The 16023-nt window shown below is 51.0% G+C and overlaps 8 protein-coding genes across 8 annotated transcripts; 3 read left to right on the top strand and 5 right to left on the bottom strand.

Annotated features, from left to right (window-relative positions):
• The first annotated feature begins 858 nt into the window (after positions 1-858).
• Positions 859-2176, top strand: EJ05DRAFT_480193 (cytochrome b5). The gene is made up of 2 exons (XM_033744826.1): positions 859-1258; positions 1837-2176. Exons 1-2 carry the CDS (start codon positions 1082-1084, stop codon positions 1912-1914), a joined length of 255 nt encoding a protein of 84 aa, XP_033596171.1. The 5' UTR covers positions 859-1081; the 3' UTR covers positions 1915-2176.
• EJ05DRAFT_480191 (uncharacterized protein) lies at positions 2082-4171 on the bottom strand. The gene has a single exon (XM_033744825.1). It carries the CDS (start codon positions 3773-3775, stop codon positions 2447-2449), a length of 1329 nt encoding a protein of 442 aa, XP_033596170.1. The 5' UTR covers positions 3776-4171; the 3' UTR covers positions 2082-2446.
• Positions 4172-7347: 3176 nt separating this feature from the next.
• On the top strand, positions 7348-7842 carry EJ05DRAFT_169706 (uncharacterized protein). Its single transcript, XM_033739494.1, has 2 exons — positions 7348-7362; positions 7424-7842. Exon 2 carries the CDS (start codon positions 7516-7518, stop codon positions 7789-7791), a length of 276 nt encoding a protein of 91 aa, XP_033596169.1. The 5' UTR covers positions 7348-7362; positions 7424-7515; the 3' UTR covers positions 7792-7842.
• A 919-nt stretch (positions 7843-8761) lies between these two features.
• On the bottom strand, positions 8762-9607 carry EJ05DRAFT_169578 (uncharacterized protein). The gene has a single exon (XM_033739490.1). It carries the CDS (start codon positions 9479-9481, stop codon positions 8867-8869), a length of 615 nt encoding a protein of 204 aa, XP_033596168.1. The 5' UTR covers positions 9482-9607; the 3' UTR covers positions 8762-8866.
• EJ05DRAFT_169665 (uncharacterized protein) lies at positions 9608-10233 on the bottom strand. Its single transcript, XM_033739493.1, has one exon. It carries the CDS (start codon positions 10080-10082, stop codon positions 9735-9737), a length of 348 nt encoding a protein of 115 aa, XP_033596167.1. The 5' UTR covers positions 10083-10233; the 3' UTR covers positions 9608-9734.
• A 378-nt stretch (positions 10234-10611) lies between these two features.
• On the bottom strand, positions 10612-12518 carry EJ05DRAFT_169601 (uncharacterized protein). The gene is made up of 2 exons (XM_033739491.1): positions 12276-12518; positions 10612-12043 (listed from the first exon to the last, which is right to left on the bottom strand). The coding sequence occupies exon 2, from the start codon at positions 12032-12034 to the stop codon at positions 10751-10753; it is 1284 nt and encodes a 427-aa protein (XP_033596166.1). The 5' UTR covers positions 12035-12043; positions 12276-12518; the 3' UTR covers positions 10612-10750.
• EJ05DRAFT_169625 (uncharacterized protein) lies at positions 12519-13537 on the bottom strand. Its single transcript, XM_033739492.1, has 2 exons — positions 13275-13537; positions 12519-13086 (listed from the first exon to the last, which is right to left on the bottom strand). Exons 1-2 carry the CDS (start codon positions 13394-13396, stop codon positions 12771-12773), a joined length of 438 nt encoding a protein of 145 aa, XP_033596165.1. The 5' UTR covers positions 13397-13537; the 3' UTR covers positions 12519-12770.
• A 69-nt stretch (positions 13538-13606) lies between these two features.
• EJ05DRAFT_480184 (SHMT-domain-containing protein) lies at positions 13607-15836 on the top strand. Its single transcript, XM_033744824.1, has 5 exons — positions 13607-13977; positions 14035-14091; positions 14144-14237; positions 14290-14427; positions 14486-15836. The coding sequence occupies exons 1-5, from the start codon at positions 13822-13824 to the stop codon at positions 15619-15621; spliced, it is 1581 nt and encodes a 526-aa protein (XP_033596164.1). The 5' UTR covers positions 13607-13821; the 3' UTR covers positions 15622-15836.
• The last annotated feature ends 187 nt before the right edge of the window (positions 15837-16023 follow it).

Raw genomic sequence — 16023 nt, 5'->3', positions numbered from 1 at the left:
AGCATGGTGTTTGGGCTTGGGATACTAGAAATATGATTAATTCTTGCGCTGACGAGCCAATCCTACACACTGTATGCACAAGACTCTTGCTTCTCCTGCATTACTTCATCTTCGACACTTGGTTTCTTCGTAACTAAGAAAACGCCCTTCTGTGCGAGAACTGACAAATCTCCTAGCTACCGAAGAACGATTATCTGCTGATCTTCCCTGAATAGTTGGAGCAGTAGACATAGACATATCCGTCTACGCCCTGGGCTATAGAGAACATATAATATCAGAGTTTGGGCGCCTGTACGGCCTCAAAGATGAGAATATGTATATTCATATATATCCGTATTGGCGATGGGTGTTTGAAATAATTCATCGAGCATATCAAACGAGAGTACTAGGTGGTATCTGTAGATTAATATGTATCCCCTACGAGTCCAGCGATCTGGTCATATATTGCTTGTCCAATTTTACTTTCGAGATTTATATCGCGTAAATGGAAGCTGTGTCCAAGTCTGACTTATTTACTCTCTTCCTCTGATGACAAGAGTCACAAGACCTTATGGATCATAATGCTAGATACGACATGATATTACATGATATTGTAGTTGTAAACCTATACAAACCAACGAAGAAGAATAACATGATGCATCAAAGACAAGAGCAAGCAGTAGACGCGGCTCAAGCTTCCCTCACTCTCAGTACGCATATGACCTCCTACCTATTAAAGCTACTACGGTCCCGACCCCACCAAGTCCCCAACCCACCCAACCAATCACAACACCCCCGATCCCATCCTCGTAATCCCTCCCCGAACAGCCGAGGTCGAAACACGGCATAAGGGCAAATAGGCGTACAGACAAACGCGATCGATCGCAAAACAGCCACTTCCAAAGCCTCACTCAGCTCGCCATCACATCCTCTCTCTTCCTCTCTCTCTCTCTCTCTCTCTCCCCCAAAATACCCCCGTCTCTCCAACACAACCTTTCCCCAAAATAAACAAACCTCACTCCACCGACCCCCCAACCTCCGCCCCAGGAACCAACCAAACCAACCAAACCAACAAGAACCAACCAAACATCCCGCCCAAAAAATGTCCTCGTCCTACACCCCAGCCCAAGTCTCCGAGCACGCGAGTGTGGAGAAGGGCCTGTGGATTATCATCGACAACGACGTGTTTCAGATGGACCAGTTCGTGGACGAGCACCCCGGTGGAGCGAAGATTCTGAAGCGTGTGGGGGGCAAGGATGCGAGTAAGCAGTTTTGGAAGGTAGGTTGTTTTGACTTTCGATTTTGGTTGTTTCTTTGGTTCTTGGTTTTTTGTTTTGGGGCATGAGGGGGAGGGGAACGGGTATGGGAATGGGAATGGGGAGGGAACAGGGTTGTGGGAGAGAAAGAGGATAAGGAGAGGATGGGATGTAAAGGGAAGAGATAGGAAGAGGAAGAGGAAGAGGAGGAGGGAGAGAGGGAGACAGAGAGAGAGGGGGAAAAGGCAGTTTTTGTCTGTGGAGGCGATTGGAGGAGTGCGCTCGACTCAGCACGATCCCAAACGCAGCTCCGCGCATATCTTGCGGGCGAAAACCGCGCACATATGGCATATGGCATGTCGCATGAAGAATGCCATCTAGCCAGGCATCCATCCATCATTACGACTCGTAGATCCAGCCTCGACATTCCAGCTGGCCCCTGCAACTTCTTCTTCTTCTTCTTCTTCTTCTTCTTCTTCTTCTTCTTCTTCTTCTTCTTCTTCTTCTTCTTCTTCTTCTTCTTCTTCTTCTTCTTCTTCTTCTTCTTCTTCTTCAGTATTCACGAATCACACGCTAACTATTTCTCTTCTTCGTCCGGTAGTATCACAACGAGCACGTGTTGAAGAAGTACTCGCCCAAGCTGAAGATCGGATCGGTCAAGGAGGGCGCGAAGCTGTAAGAAAGACGAAGAAGAGGAAGAAGAATACATGGAAGAGATAATTAGAGCAGCGAGAGATACGCGTTTTGAACACATATACATACACACACACACACACCCCATACACACGCAGTAGTATCTTACAACAGTACGGACGTCACAATTTAGTAATGCATCTGGCACAGTCTGGCTGAATGAGTGAGAGCCTCAAAGTGTATTTGAGTAGTGTGTAAACATAATTGTCGTAGAGCTAGAGCTAGCTATGGAGTGCCTGCGACAACGCTAAAGTCATGCTGGGCCTCCGTACAGTCTTGAAAAGAGAACGCCATTGTGTCTGTGAGTACGCCGCCGATGCCTTGGAGAAGGACCACCTTGAATGATTTCCCCCGATACGCCTTACAGACTCGCCGATCTGTGTATGCATGAATGATAGCCGTACATGGTGTGGCTGACCAGAACTAAACGCCGGCCGAAATGATATGGTGGTCTGCGCAAGATGATTTATATCGAGTCGGACGCATGGCATGACCTTTTGACCCCATGTTCACGTTCCTCATGTCGAAAGCGCTGCCGAATTTAGAGCATTGATGGCTTGGTTCGCTGCCCTTAGTGGGGCTGTGCTCTCATTCATCTTGCGAGCATATGGTGTGTTTGCTGGGCTTTGGCTGCCCTGCCTGCTTTGGTCAGCAGATGGTCCAGTGTTATGTGGTGCACTGTTCAGGATGCTGCTTAAGCTGGTGACAGGGCCAATGCGTGCTGGAGATGCAGATGAGGTGTTGGCATGGCCTTCAGTCCCATTGAGGGACGATGGTTGGGGTCTTCCCCCACTACTGGGACGATTAGACGAGTGATGGTCACTGCCGGCATGCGCGCCAACGGGGGGCAGCTGAGGACCTGGCTCCGTGGTATGAGGATAGTGATGCGGGGCCGGATACGAAGTCTGCGGGGCTCTTGTCGTGAAGCTGTGGGGATATGGCTGACTGCTGGGATGATGGTGCTGCGGTGCAGGTGGTACCTGAGAGTTGCTAATGGGAGGAGGAACACGATCTAGATGAGTTGGTGGTGGGCCGACGTGTGGTGGATAGGCGTGGTGGATAGGCTGGAAATGCATTGGAGGGGCATGGCCTGGTGGTGGAGGTCCGTATGGATAGTAGATTGCGTAAGTTCCAGGGGGTGTCGCAGATGGCGTTGGCGGCCAACCGGGCTGCTGCGGAATGTATGTCGGGCCCATGGGAGCACGTTGATACGGCGAGCCAGCATTGGGCTGAGGTGATCCTGCGGAGAAGCCAGGTGATGCCATAGGAGCGCGTGTCACTGCTGGCATATTGACTTGTGGGTCATTCACAGTAGACTCCGGATACATGTTTTTCGGTGGGCGTATATGCCTGAGGTTTGGATCCGTGGATGGTTGTAAGAGATTTGAAGCAGATGGTGAAGATCGGGCATAGTAGCTGATGAGGTGCAGGTGTTGGCCGCTCGATGTGGTTATGCTGAACGATTGTTTCATGAGTCCATCTGGCTTATACCGGTATCCATCAGGTCCTTCTTCCTCTGAGTCGCCGCTTCTTGCATCAACCTTTGGACTTGGTTTCTTCTGGGGTTGCGGTACTGTGGCGTATCCATTTCCTCCTCTCTTGCCCTCCATTTCACGATAAGTGAGGAAGCTCCCCGAAACTCTACTGGCGCTCCAGGATTTCCCGTCTGTCCACCGACGCATGCCAGCTTCTCGCTCATCCCAGACGAACACCGACCCTGACTTGATCTGTTGCCTCTCTTTTTCGGACAATCTCCGCTGGACACGAGGCAGAAGTCCGATCCGACATGCTTCGAAGAGAATGATGGCGTCTGCGGGAGTCTTGACGTGGCCGTTGTAAGTCTCCATTTGAAAAGTGGTACGCGTGCGGCGCGTCGACCGAAAGGACGGTTACAGAAGCTCTGCGCAAGTTATAGTGTTAACAGGCGTGGAAAGTCTTGAGGAGGGTGTGAGAATGCTTGAAGCTGAGATGAATGGAGCACAGTAGGATCGATATGATAGAGACTGTGTTTCGATGTTTGGGGCAACTTCGACTGCGTAGTGCGGGCGGTAAAGAAGACGGTTCGGAGCTGGGTATGTGAAGGGCGGAGAAAAGGTAATAGGAAAAGCCGTGCAATGGTTACCTACCGGCCTGAAAGTTATATGACTAAGCCGATCGCAGCTGAAGACTGACGAGTCTAAATAAAAATAGAGAAGACGTTGTGGTGTATTTATTGGTTATGGCGGCGCAGTACGAGTAAAGTTGATTTGGACAACGACGCAGCTCCACGCTTCAAACACGCGAGTGAAGATATGACAGGGCCCTGAAAAGTCCCACTGCTCTTTAACACAACGGAGGAGTGAAACCCAGTGTTTTCGTTGGGCGTTGGTATTGTTGGCTCAAGCGGATGCGTCGTATGCGATTTTAGTGTGCAAGAATATGGGAAGCTTGGAATTGAAGCAGTGCGAGGCTGTAGTTGCTAGAACAAATATAGAAAACGAGACGGACGAATCGCAGGACACATTGACGAGAAGCTTTTTTGAACGTCAGCCCTGGAGTAATCGAAGCCGAACAGCGCCGCAAGAGAGTGTAATAGCAATTTTCAGAAGGGAAGAGTAGTGCGTGCCGGCATGTTGCTCGTATATAGTAATAATAATAGTTAGGACCTGACTCGACTTACCTAACGGAGGACCCCTCCCCTCACATCCCCTTTGAAGCTTGTGGACGGCTGGTGGGCTTTAGGGCTTTGGGGGCTTTGGGGCTTTGGGGGGCTTTGGGGCTTACGGCTTGGGCAGTTTTTGGGGGCTTCGGGGCTGCTAAGGTGGTAAGTAAGGGGGGCCGTGAGAGAGAGAGGGAGGGGGGGGGGTGAGGTGTGTGAGTTTGGGAGGGGACGCTTGTCGTAGCTTCTGGTGGCTTGGCTTTTGTCCGTCTCCGGCTTTCTCAGCGCCAAGCGGCACCCATATCGATGGATCACCTAACAAACACACTTGCGCATTCGCGAAAAGCTCGGGACAAGCTTTCTGTCGGCATTATCTCACCGTTGCATCCTCAAGAGTCGAAGACACTGTTACTGTTACAAGCCTGTCATGACTCTCTCCTGTACGCCTCCTTTCTGGTCCTCGCCTCCCCCTGTTAAACTGCTCCCTGGACTGCGCCTGTTCCCGTGAACAGATCTGACGGTATCTGTACGGCACAGCGTAGATATCCCGGCAAAGCAATTAGGGCAATAAGGGATACAGAGACTAATCATATGCACCGTGCGAGGCTGCTAAAAGGAATGTGCGTTACCAGACGGCACACAGGGACAGGTTTTATTCACTAGCAACCTCCTGCTACTCCTTGTACCCTTTTCTGATATAATAGATACATTAGCGCTTTGCTGGAAGCATGAGATTCTGTGCATGTTGAGTAAGAGACGCAATATGTAAGAGAGTCAGGACGACCGTTTGGGGGGGGCTCGAGGTGTATGGCAGAGTAGCTTCCAACATGAACATTTATAAGTCTTTCATATAACGGGCATCAAGCTTAGAAGCGAGAGCAACCGTGGTAAGGCGGCGTCTGCTAGTGCTCACTGCTTCGCAACCTCATAACTCTAAACGGACGCTTCCAAGATATCCTGATCTCTAATATCATACACAAGCCTTCGTTGCTCTTGGCACTATGCTAACGCCCCCGAGCCAAGTCCTGGGCAAAGAGACCATTCGCCCATGGAGAATGCCACATTACCACCATATTGACCTAATTCATTCCTACTCCCGTAATTCGCTCGTCCCACCCATTGCAGCGGAACTGATACTGTCATTTTCCGATGATACTTCTGCCGTGTCCAGCAACCTGCTGCCTAGACATACTGGGGCGGAGTAGCCAGAACAACGCCTGTCTGTCACAGTCGAACGGGCCGAGCGCATCCAAGATATCCATGTCAGCAAGCCAAGCTACCATAATAACCATACACCGCCCATGTTGTGGCTATGATATTGCTGCTCTCAACAATCTTGACGGGTCATGCTTGCAAAGACTTATCACCATCTACCCCATCGCCAAATGCTAAACAGCATCGCCTTCTTCTAGAATGTGAGAATCGAGGTAAAGTAATGGGAAGGTGTTCGCTTGGCTCCACAGCACCACTTAACGTTGCGACGACGCACAAGGTGCCGTAGGCCTCCCGCAGATAAGCACACGATGCTTAATTTCTCCAACCACAATACGGAGGTCCCAGAGAACGAGTCAGCCATCTGAGGTGACAAGGTCAGTCTCGATCATTCATCAACACTCTACGCGTCGTCGTCCCCACAAGATCAAGATCCCAAGCTATCTTGGTAGACGTGTACGTGACAAGCCTTAACCTCCTTTGGTCTCGTGCTCCGTTGAGGTCTACGCAAGTTGCAAGCCTCTGGCAGAGATTTCGAGGCCAAGCTCCACTTTGCGTCCTGCCTTCTCGTAAGTGTCAGCGACATGATCCGCTTTGATCCATCGCGATCCCCCATCGCAAGTCTCTTCAAGCTTCAAGCTGCCTGGTCGTTCGAGTGGGGATATGAGCATCCATCTACCGGCCGCGTCATCATAAGCTGGCATTACATTGACATACAAATCTTGGAGGAGTACGGCAGCTCATGGAGCGTTCGCAAGCATCGTCAGCTTGCCATCACCAGTACGTAGTACTTTGTGTAGTACACGGACTCGGGCTTGACCTAAGCTTGAAGCAGCCATAGCAAGGGCTTGGAACATGATCACTTGGAACTCGCTACCAGGATCATGACTGTGTCGGACCGACCTTCTTTTAAGGTTGGCGGGTAGCTTAAAACCCACGACCGGCTTTTTTGGGGCCGTCTCATCAACTAATAAGCGGAACAGCACAGGGTACCAGATAAGCTCTTAAGCATATTCCAACATGCACTCTCAACACTCTCACTGTCCGATCTCCCCACAACTGCAACCTGGCCTTAATGCCTGCCCGTATTTTCAGTGCCGGTCTTCTCCACACGAGTCCACGCAATTCGTAGTGGGTGGTGGGCATGGCTCGATTTGTGTCTTCTCATCAGGCTACGGGCCCCCCGGCTCTCCAAGACTACACAACTGCTACCGCCTCCGATCCATGGCTTGCACTACTTATATACAATTCGACCAACATATTCCAAGGCTCTGCCAAGGCTCCTGAATTCCAGTTAAGCCTCTTACCTTAATAGCTGACACGAGGGAACAGTTTGGCGAGACCTGGCTGCCAACGCCACAGAATCCCCTTCGTATTTGGTCGGCCGAGATCGATTTTGCACCAACCGATGCCCATTGTGCGGGCAGACAGGCCGCCAGCTGAAGATCAGATGCTCATACATGTTGCGATCAAATCAAATGCCAATACGAAAACGATAAATCCCCGCTCTACGAATCACAAACCCACCCCTCGGCCTATCTGAGACAGCCGTATCGTCGGGGCAAACGTGAGGGCATTATTAAGGTAGGCCAAGCACTTTCACTTGCCGCGGCTGGCTTGGCACTAATGGATATTCCGCACGAAGCGGCATGATCGGCCGCTCCTCTCCATTACTGTAATCATTCATTCCAGGTTAATTACTCCAACATTCCAACTTCTTGCTCTCCAACGTTGCCGATGCCGATGCCGATATCGCCTACTGTGTGGTTCTTATTGCATGGTAGGGCCCCTTGCATCCATGGTCTACTCATAATCATCGTCATCATCATCATCAAACATCATGAGATGATTTGGAGGCATCTCAAAGCGATTCTGCTACTGCAGACTATCCTCGTACTAATCCTGCATTTTGAGTACAAGTGCCAGAGCTACACTTGGTCGTACCAAAGTAATGCAATCGTCGCAAGACGGTGGTACTGCCTGACCTTCGTTAGCCGTGCGACGGCGATATAACCTTACATACACCTCGCACCAGGGCGGTCACACGCCAACAAAACTTCTCGCCATCTCTTTTTCACACTCTAACGTTGTCGAGATGCGTGTATCTACCATTTACTCAGCATTGAACTGACAATGATAATACTAGCTATCCATGTGATGACATTTCCCTGTCACTTCGGTCTCGTATACGACGATCTTCCGAGGATACGAGGTCTACTGGCCACAACCACGCCGCAGTCTTTATAGATCATGCAACATATCACATCATCAGCAGTAATAATACACTCCTACCAAATCTCCAGTCCTGTCCTAATCGGTCCTGTCTGGTGAGAAGTCAGATCATCTCTCGTTGCGAAACACACCGATCTGAAACCGCAACCCGATGAATAGCCAGCACAGCTTTTGCCATCCACTACCTACTCGACATACCTAGTGAGGTATAGTACGGACCGTGTAGGGCATCCTCGTTGTGACTTCCCGTTCTTTTTTTAGAATCAACCTTGACCCAGATTCTGATTATGTGGGCTCGAAAAAATTCCACGGCTACAAAAGGATCTAATGGTCTGACCACGTCTGTGTCCGACTCCCTGACAGCTACGAATGAGTACCATGAAACATACCCCTCGCAATGATCAATACCTGGTCATAGTCATATTACACCATGATCACTGCATCTTCTGTCCATCTGAGCCTACCAGAATTTCGAATATACTGTATAGATGATATAGCGGAAACAACCGTCGTAAAATATCGCGCAAGACTGCACGCACACACTCTCGTCTGCATGCCAAGATAGGCGGATATCGGCCAACCCCGCGATCAACAGACGTTCCCCATAGATGCCACCCTTGGTGGTGTGCGTTCATCACTGGTGACATTCATACTGATATACTGTAGTGGACCTGAGTACTTACGCATCGACCACCTCATCAATTCATCTTCTCACTCATCGACTCACCTTGACGTCATGGTTCGTTCGTACGCACCGCACCAACCATTTTTCCCGGCATGTCGCTCAGACCTCCCAAGCAACGTGTCCCCAGCGCGCAAGTCCCATGGGCAACTACCGGTCTTTCTCTCAAGTGACTCACTGCCTCCCTTCATGACTTTCCAAGGTTGTCCATGGTTTGTCTTTGAAGGACGCACAATGCAGACAGGATTCTGCCAGGAGCTGTCGATCCAGGAGAACACTCTCAACAGACACATCCATGCACGAGGATAATGTAGATCGACCAGAAGCCGTACTGGACTCTGTGTTCCCACTGAACGCACAATTCCACGCTGAGATTATGGTGCTGGCTTGCTTTCTACCGTAACATCTGGACCTTCGTGCCCAAAAGCGACGACAGGAACATGCTTCACGCTTTCCAGTAAGCCCACTCATCCGGGGTTTTCGAGGATCTTCAGGGGTATTCCCCTTGATCTTACCAGCTCTTTTAGAGTATGAGCAAATGAGCTGAATACGGCGTTCTCGCAAGAGCTGGGCGTAGAAACGAAGCCTCTTGTCGCGTACGGAGTAGTCTGATGGACGGAACAGTTGCTCTGTGCTCATGCTGAGATCGATCAATGGATAAATACTGCTCACATCTATCCATCCATCGACAGAACCAGGTTGCGCTTTTTGACTGTGGTGATAGGATCCGTAAAGACTTATCCAAGTAAAGTGGTATAATGCGCAGAAGCAAGTCATCAGCCAAACCATCGTCCTTCACACTCCAACGCCCGAAAAGGGTATTTACTCGTCGCCATTTATCCCAGTGGTAGTCAAGATTACTTTTTGCACTACCATTTCATTACATTGACTCGATATTCAGAACCGTACTCGACATTCGCATACCCGTGATCCAACCCAAACTATCCACCATACGTACTACATACACAACGCAGCCCAGCATCGTATACGATCCGTCGATTATACCGTACCTGTATCTATACCTAACTATACCTAAATCTCATCACATCTCATCACTCATAACCCAATCTCCAAATACCCACCACGACCACGCCGCCACGCCGTCTACACAGCTCCAAAGCCAATGAGCATTCTTCCTTGCTTGATCTAGTTGGACACGTACAGGGGCAGGAATAGCTACGAAGTGATGATTACGATGATAGAATATGCGTTTGTTTGTACGGGTCAGAAGCACAGCAGAACTGTGCATATATATGTGTGTGTGTTCCTGGTACTGTATGCTTGTATACCTGTAGCTAGACGGCATAGACACACAGACTCCAATAGCCGACGGGACAATCCCCACAGACGCCAGACATGGCTGTCTGGAAGACTTGGAAAGGTATGACATGTAGAAAGCGTGACCAGGACTAGGCACGCGGTCGACGAATCGATTGTCAGGTCTCGTAAGTCTTGTAGGTGAGCACTCGGGCCGTATGATCAACACACTGGCATACACATACGTCGGCAAAGAGGTCAGTCGAACGACGGTCAAAGCCACAAGAACCTAAAAGACACCTTAAAGGTCTTGATATGCCACATGTTGAGCTACTGCTACCTATGCTACAATCGACTGAGAATCTTCATTTCCTTCGTTCTTGGGTCTTGTGCTGGCCACAGAGTGGAATCTCCCATTGCTAGCTATGCTCCTCAGTCAGTCGATACAATGACTTATTTTTCCGGCTCCACACCTGGACCGTGTCAGTACGCCGTGAGATGCCATCCTAATGTACCGCCTTAAATCGACACCCGAACGCCAATGCTAACATGATCCTTTATCATGCACCAAATACATATGTTGAGTCGACACACTGTCTTCAGTGAGACCGTGAACTCCGCCCTAAAGATGAAAGCCAAAGGTATACCCTCTATAATGTCAAGTCCGCAGACGCCAAAAGAAGAGAGGTGAAGGATGCCGAGTGACACCCATTGTCCACGTCAATATGCATTCTAGCTCCGTCAAGAATGTTACTGAGTGTTGGGGAGAGACTACAATGTAATTCACATGAATGACGTCTTTCAGTTGGCATTCTCGTACAGCTTTTCTTTGCGGACAAGTCTGCGTTTCAGGCTCAGTTCGAGGCTGAAGTCGATCTTCGAGAACGAGGAATGGTATGAGTAGCGTGGGTTGGGCGTGATGTCGAGTTTGTCGGTCCTAATTGTCTTCAAGATGCCCACAAACTGATGGTCGCCCATGCCGACACGTCTGCGTCCCTGAAACGAGAGACGAAGCCATTTCAATTGAGCACCTCGAGCAAGCTGGCGAAGACACTCAAAGAGATGCTCGTCATGCACGAAGCGGCGGGATTCGGCGTCGTACTCGTGCGGTGCCGAGGAAGGATTTGCGTCTTCCAAGGTGATGGAGAGTTTGCGAATAGCAGCAAGGTTACGAGGCCCGATATCCGTCAGAAAGCGACGCATATCCTTGTAGCCAATCTCCTTGCGTTGAGCAGACCAGTACTGTCCTCGCATATGACGGCTTCGTTCGAAGCAGAACGTATTCTCGCCGTAAAGGATGCCTGTGCCTTCCTGGTGAATCTGCTTACAGGTGCTTAGAAAAGTCGCGGATCGGCAGAAGTTATCCGGGTGCCAGAATTTGAAGTCATCCTTGGCTAGGAACAGCATGCGGTATATCTTGTTACGCAGCTCTGGAGGCAAGGTCATGAATCCAGTCGGTGATTCAGATGACAGTTTTGAGCTCTGAGTATGGCGAGCGACCTTGGTGCATGGGGTGTCCAGGCTCCGCGCATAGGGGAAAGGTGAATTACTCATGAGCATGCTAGGATCCAATTGTACAACAAAAGGTCCTGTGAAGCCTTTGGGGACATTGAATGTCAATGAAAGCATGGGGGGAGCATCAATCGGAGTCACAGGTTGACTATCTGAGTGGCTGTAGCTGTCGCTAGAATCCACTTCATCGACGTCGGAATGTATTGGAGAGAGCGGTGGGGCTGGTGGAGGAGACGGTGATCGCTTTCGCTTCCTTGAAGCTTTCTTCACCGTCTTGCGCGGTCGAACGTCCTCATCGGAGGTCACGGTGTCCAACTCAGTGTCTCGATCCATATCGCTAAAACCTTCGAGGTCGTCGACAAGTGAAGTAGAGTCTACGTACTGAGGATGGATGGGCTTCTTTCCGGCAGTTTTGCGTAATGGTCTTCCGGAAGCGGAGAATAGAGAGATAGGGCTCGGGTGGAAGAAAGTATCGCCAAGCTCAGGACTGGATTGACGAGAGACCAGAGGGTGTGGTGGAGGTATATGAGCGAGGCGAAGCGAGGCTCTCTTGGACGCAGGTGGAGCCGCCATGCTGGATTCCTAGCAGTATTGTCAGTTAATGGGATTATTGGCACGTTAATGATCAGCGACAAAGACCGCGGCTACCAGACGATCGGTGAATCCCTGGTACAGTGGATCGCCTCGACGAACAAGCGCAGGAAGCCTCAGCCGCCTTGTGGCAATAAGCGGATACAGGGAACGGGTGAATGGCCAATGATGTGTAATCGTTTTCGTAGGCATGCCGAATCAGTGTATATAGATGCAGACATACCTAGTTGTCACAAGTCTCTCTACGAATGACGTGCAGGTGCAGCAGGATAAGAGGGCCGAACGGCTCTAGACTGAGAGAGTAAGGAAGGTCATGTAGCTCAAAGGTCTCAAAGGTCTCGAAGGTCTCGAAGGTATTGGTTGAAGTGTTGGTGGAGACTGGTAGGAGAGGAAGCTTTGCGAGCGGAGCATTGAGCGAGGCAGACCGAACGTGAAGTGTATAGTTGTGAGTTTATAGTTGCAAGGTGGAGGAGGGTCAATGGCGGATACTGGTATGCAAGTGAAGGTGAAGGTGAGGGTGAGGGTGAATGTGAATGTGGAGGTGCCGATGCAGATGCAGATGCAGATGCACGACGAGACGGTGGAAGGATCAGGAAAGGATTCCGGCTATTGAGAAAGGAAGGTGCAGAAAGGAAGGTCCAAGGTACCACTACAAGTCCACAACTATCCTACCAATACCACCACCACCACCACTTTTGCTTATGGAGACTGGTTAAGGCTAAGAATCCGGCACCGTGGGATCGATCCAGCACCACTGGACATCCGCTACATACCAAGAATAACGAAAACGACCATGATTTACGGCCGTTTGCTCGTGCCGGCGCTGGTGCTGGTGCATCCGCCAGAGGAACACGCGCCAAGTCGCTCTAGATTCTCTGTCCATGTCCTGGCAACTGTGGTGTTGATTGACGGCGCACCGTGAATGGTGTCTGCTGGAACGAAGCACCGAGACAAACGCTGGTCGTGGATGAAGGAAGCCATCTGGATAGATGCTACGAGGCACAAATATGCCACTCCACAGCGATGATAGCACGCTGCCGACATGCTGTGAGGAAGTCATCAACGAACAAGAAGCTGTTCTCATAAATGTCTCCCTGCTAATGCGTCGACAGACGAGCGTGCTCGTAAACGTACAGCCAGCTGGTCAACTCTACGGGCGCGTCCACGTCGGTTGATGGATGAGGAGGTGAAGAAGAGACGGACTAAATTGAACGTAACATACATGATTGCGCCCGCAAAAAGACAAAGCCAGCGCGAGGAATAGCATGTGTAGCAGGAATAATGCAAGTCGAGCAGCGCGGGCGACGAGTACCACACCATGTCAATGTCCATGTCCATGACCATGTCCTCCGATGCCCCCAAGATGTCGAGGAACGAACACAACAGGAAGATTCCAATCAGGTCAATTCAAACTGTTCCTCAAAAGGTGGTGAAGCGGGCCCGGAACATGTCAACAGCACCCTCACCCGTGAAGGCGAGAGGATGCAGCTGTCGTGGAAGCCATCTCATCATATTGGAATTAGTTGTGTGAAGAAGAAAAGAGAAAAGCGAAAAGGGTGAGGAAAGGATGAGTAGGAAACGAGACTGTCCAGAGTCGGGTCTCGCTTAACGGTGGTCTAGTCCCGATATGACCTTAGCGCATGATCCTCCGCCGCCGGAGTTTGCATGTCGGAGCCTGAGAGACAAGGCCGCCGATTGCCGCCGTCATCGCCAAAGAAAACCCCAAATCTTCCTGCGGATTTCCTGCTATGACAGCGACAGCGACAGCAATGGCAGCCATCATGAACAGCGTCCGAGCCTCACGATCCCTCCTTGCCCGTCCTCGTCTCTACCAGGCCCCCATTGCCCCAGTCGGTCGTCTTTTTGCTCAACGGCAAACATGGCGGGGCATGGCAAGCTCCGTTTCCTCTGATAGCCAGCATAAGGCGAGTCCTAATTTCTACAATTACTGCAATATGAACACCAGACTAACATCATGACAGCTGCTGTCGTCTCGTCTCGAGGAAGCCGATCCTGCCGTCTACGATATCATCCAGAAGGTATGCGAATTGACAGTCTCCAATCTCGCACTGACTCACACGCTACACGTAGGAAAAACGGCGGCAGAAGCATTTTATAAACCTGATACCCTCGGAGAACTTTACCTCTCAGGCGGTCTTGGATGCACTCGGCAGTGTTATGCAAAGTATGCTCGACGTGTGACACAATCTCGCAAGCAGCTAAGACTTCTGCTACAGATAAATACTCGGAAGGGTACCCCGGAGCTAGATACTACGGCGGAAACGAATTCATTGACCAGGCAGAGATTCTATGCCAGCAACGCGCCCTCCAGGCATTTCACTTGAATCCTGAACAATGGGGTGTCAACGTCCAGCGTGCGTATACCTCTGTCGAAGCGATCGTGGTGGTCTTTGTATCTGATGTCTATTCAAGCTCTCTCCGGATCTCCCGCAAACCTTTATGCCTACTCCGCCCTCCTCAACACACATGATCGAATCATGTCTCTCGACCTTCCGCACGGTGGCCACTTGTCGCATGGATACCAGACTCCGACCAAGAAGATTTCGATGGTCTCAAAGTACTTTGAGACGTACCCGTACAGGCTAGACGAGAAGACGGGTCTGATAGACTATGATAAGCTAGAAGAGCAGGCAATTCTGTACAGGCCCAAGATCATCGTCGCTGGGACATCTGCATACAGCCGCCTGATCGACTACGACCGCATGAAGAGCATCAGCAACAAGGTCGGTGCATACCTCCTGGCTGATATGGCACATATCTCCGGGCTTGTTGCTGCGTCTGTGATTCCCTCGCCGTTCGCGACAGCCGACATTGTCACCACCACAACGCACAAATCTCTGCGCGGTCCACGCGGAGCCATGATCTTCTTCCGCAAAGGCGTGCGTAGCACCGACAAGAAGGGCGTCGAGACCCTCTACGATCTCGAAGGTCCCATCAATGCGTCTGTCTTCCCCGGCCACCAGGGCGGCCCGCACAACCACACCATCACCGCACTCGCCGTAGCCCTCCAACAAGCACAAGCCCCAGAATTCAAAGAGTACCAGAACACCGTGCTCAAGAATGCGCGCGCCCTTGCGGAACGTCTAGGCAACTCCAAAGACGCTGGCGGCCTAGGCTACACGATCGTCTCCGGCGGCACGGACAACCACCTTGTCCTGATCGACCTGAAAGACCGCGGCATCGACGGCGCCCGTGTGGAGCGCGTGCTCGAACTCGTCGGCGTCGCGAGCAACAAGAACACCGTGCCAGGAGACAAGTCCGCCATGAAGCCCGGCGGTCTCCGCATGGGCACGCCCGCCATGACGACACGTGGTTTCACGGCCGACGACTTCAGACGCGTTGCCGATATCGTGGACCGCGCCGTGACTATTGCTGTTAAGGTGGACAAGCAGGCGCGTGAGGCGGCGGAGGAGAAGGGGCGGAAAAATCCCGCTAGCGTGGCGGCGTTCAAGGAGTACCTGGGCGAGGGCGAGGACGTTACTGATATTGTGCAGCTGCGGCAGGAGGTGGAGGACTGGGTGGGCACGTTTAGTCTGCCATGGGAATAAGTAGTTGTTTGGGGGCACCTGACGGACATGTGGGCGTTCAAGCGGTTTCAACTCGCCGGCGCTTTTCGGAAGGCTTGTTTTGTGTATATCTTGCGAAATTGGCATCTTGCGGGTCGGCATCTTGCGATTTTGAAAATAAGTGTTTTATTGTACTTTGCACTCACAAAAATCACACGGTGTAGTGCCTGCGTCATGAATGACTGTGTCTCTTGTTGTGATCAGAACGAACCTGTGAATGCCCATCATGCCCCCCCGGCCCCTACAACCCTAGGAGAAGAAACACGAGAGGTCATGGCGGATGGGTGCTCATACTTCCTGTCTTCGCGGTGGAACGCACACCGCACGCACTTGTATGCACGTACGTATATATATGAGCATATATGATCATGTATAACAAGAAGT

The sequence above is a fragment of the Pseudovirgaria hyperparasitica genome, assembly GCF_010093815.1.
Source record: "Pseudovirgaria hyperparasitica strain CBS 121739 unplaced genomic scaffold EJ05scaffold_19, whole genome shotgun sequence".
NCBI classification, from domain to species: Eukaryota; Fungi; Ascomycota; class Dothideomycetes; order Acrospermales; family Acrospermaceae; genus Pseudovirgaria; species Pseudovirgaria hyperparasitica.
Note: the sequence above shows the minus strand (reverse complement) of the source record. Positions and strands in the feature narration are given on the sequence as shown.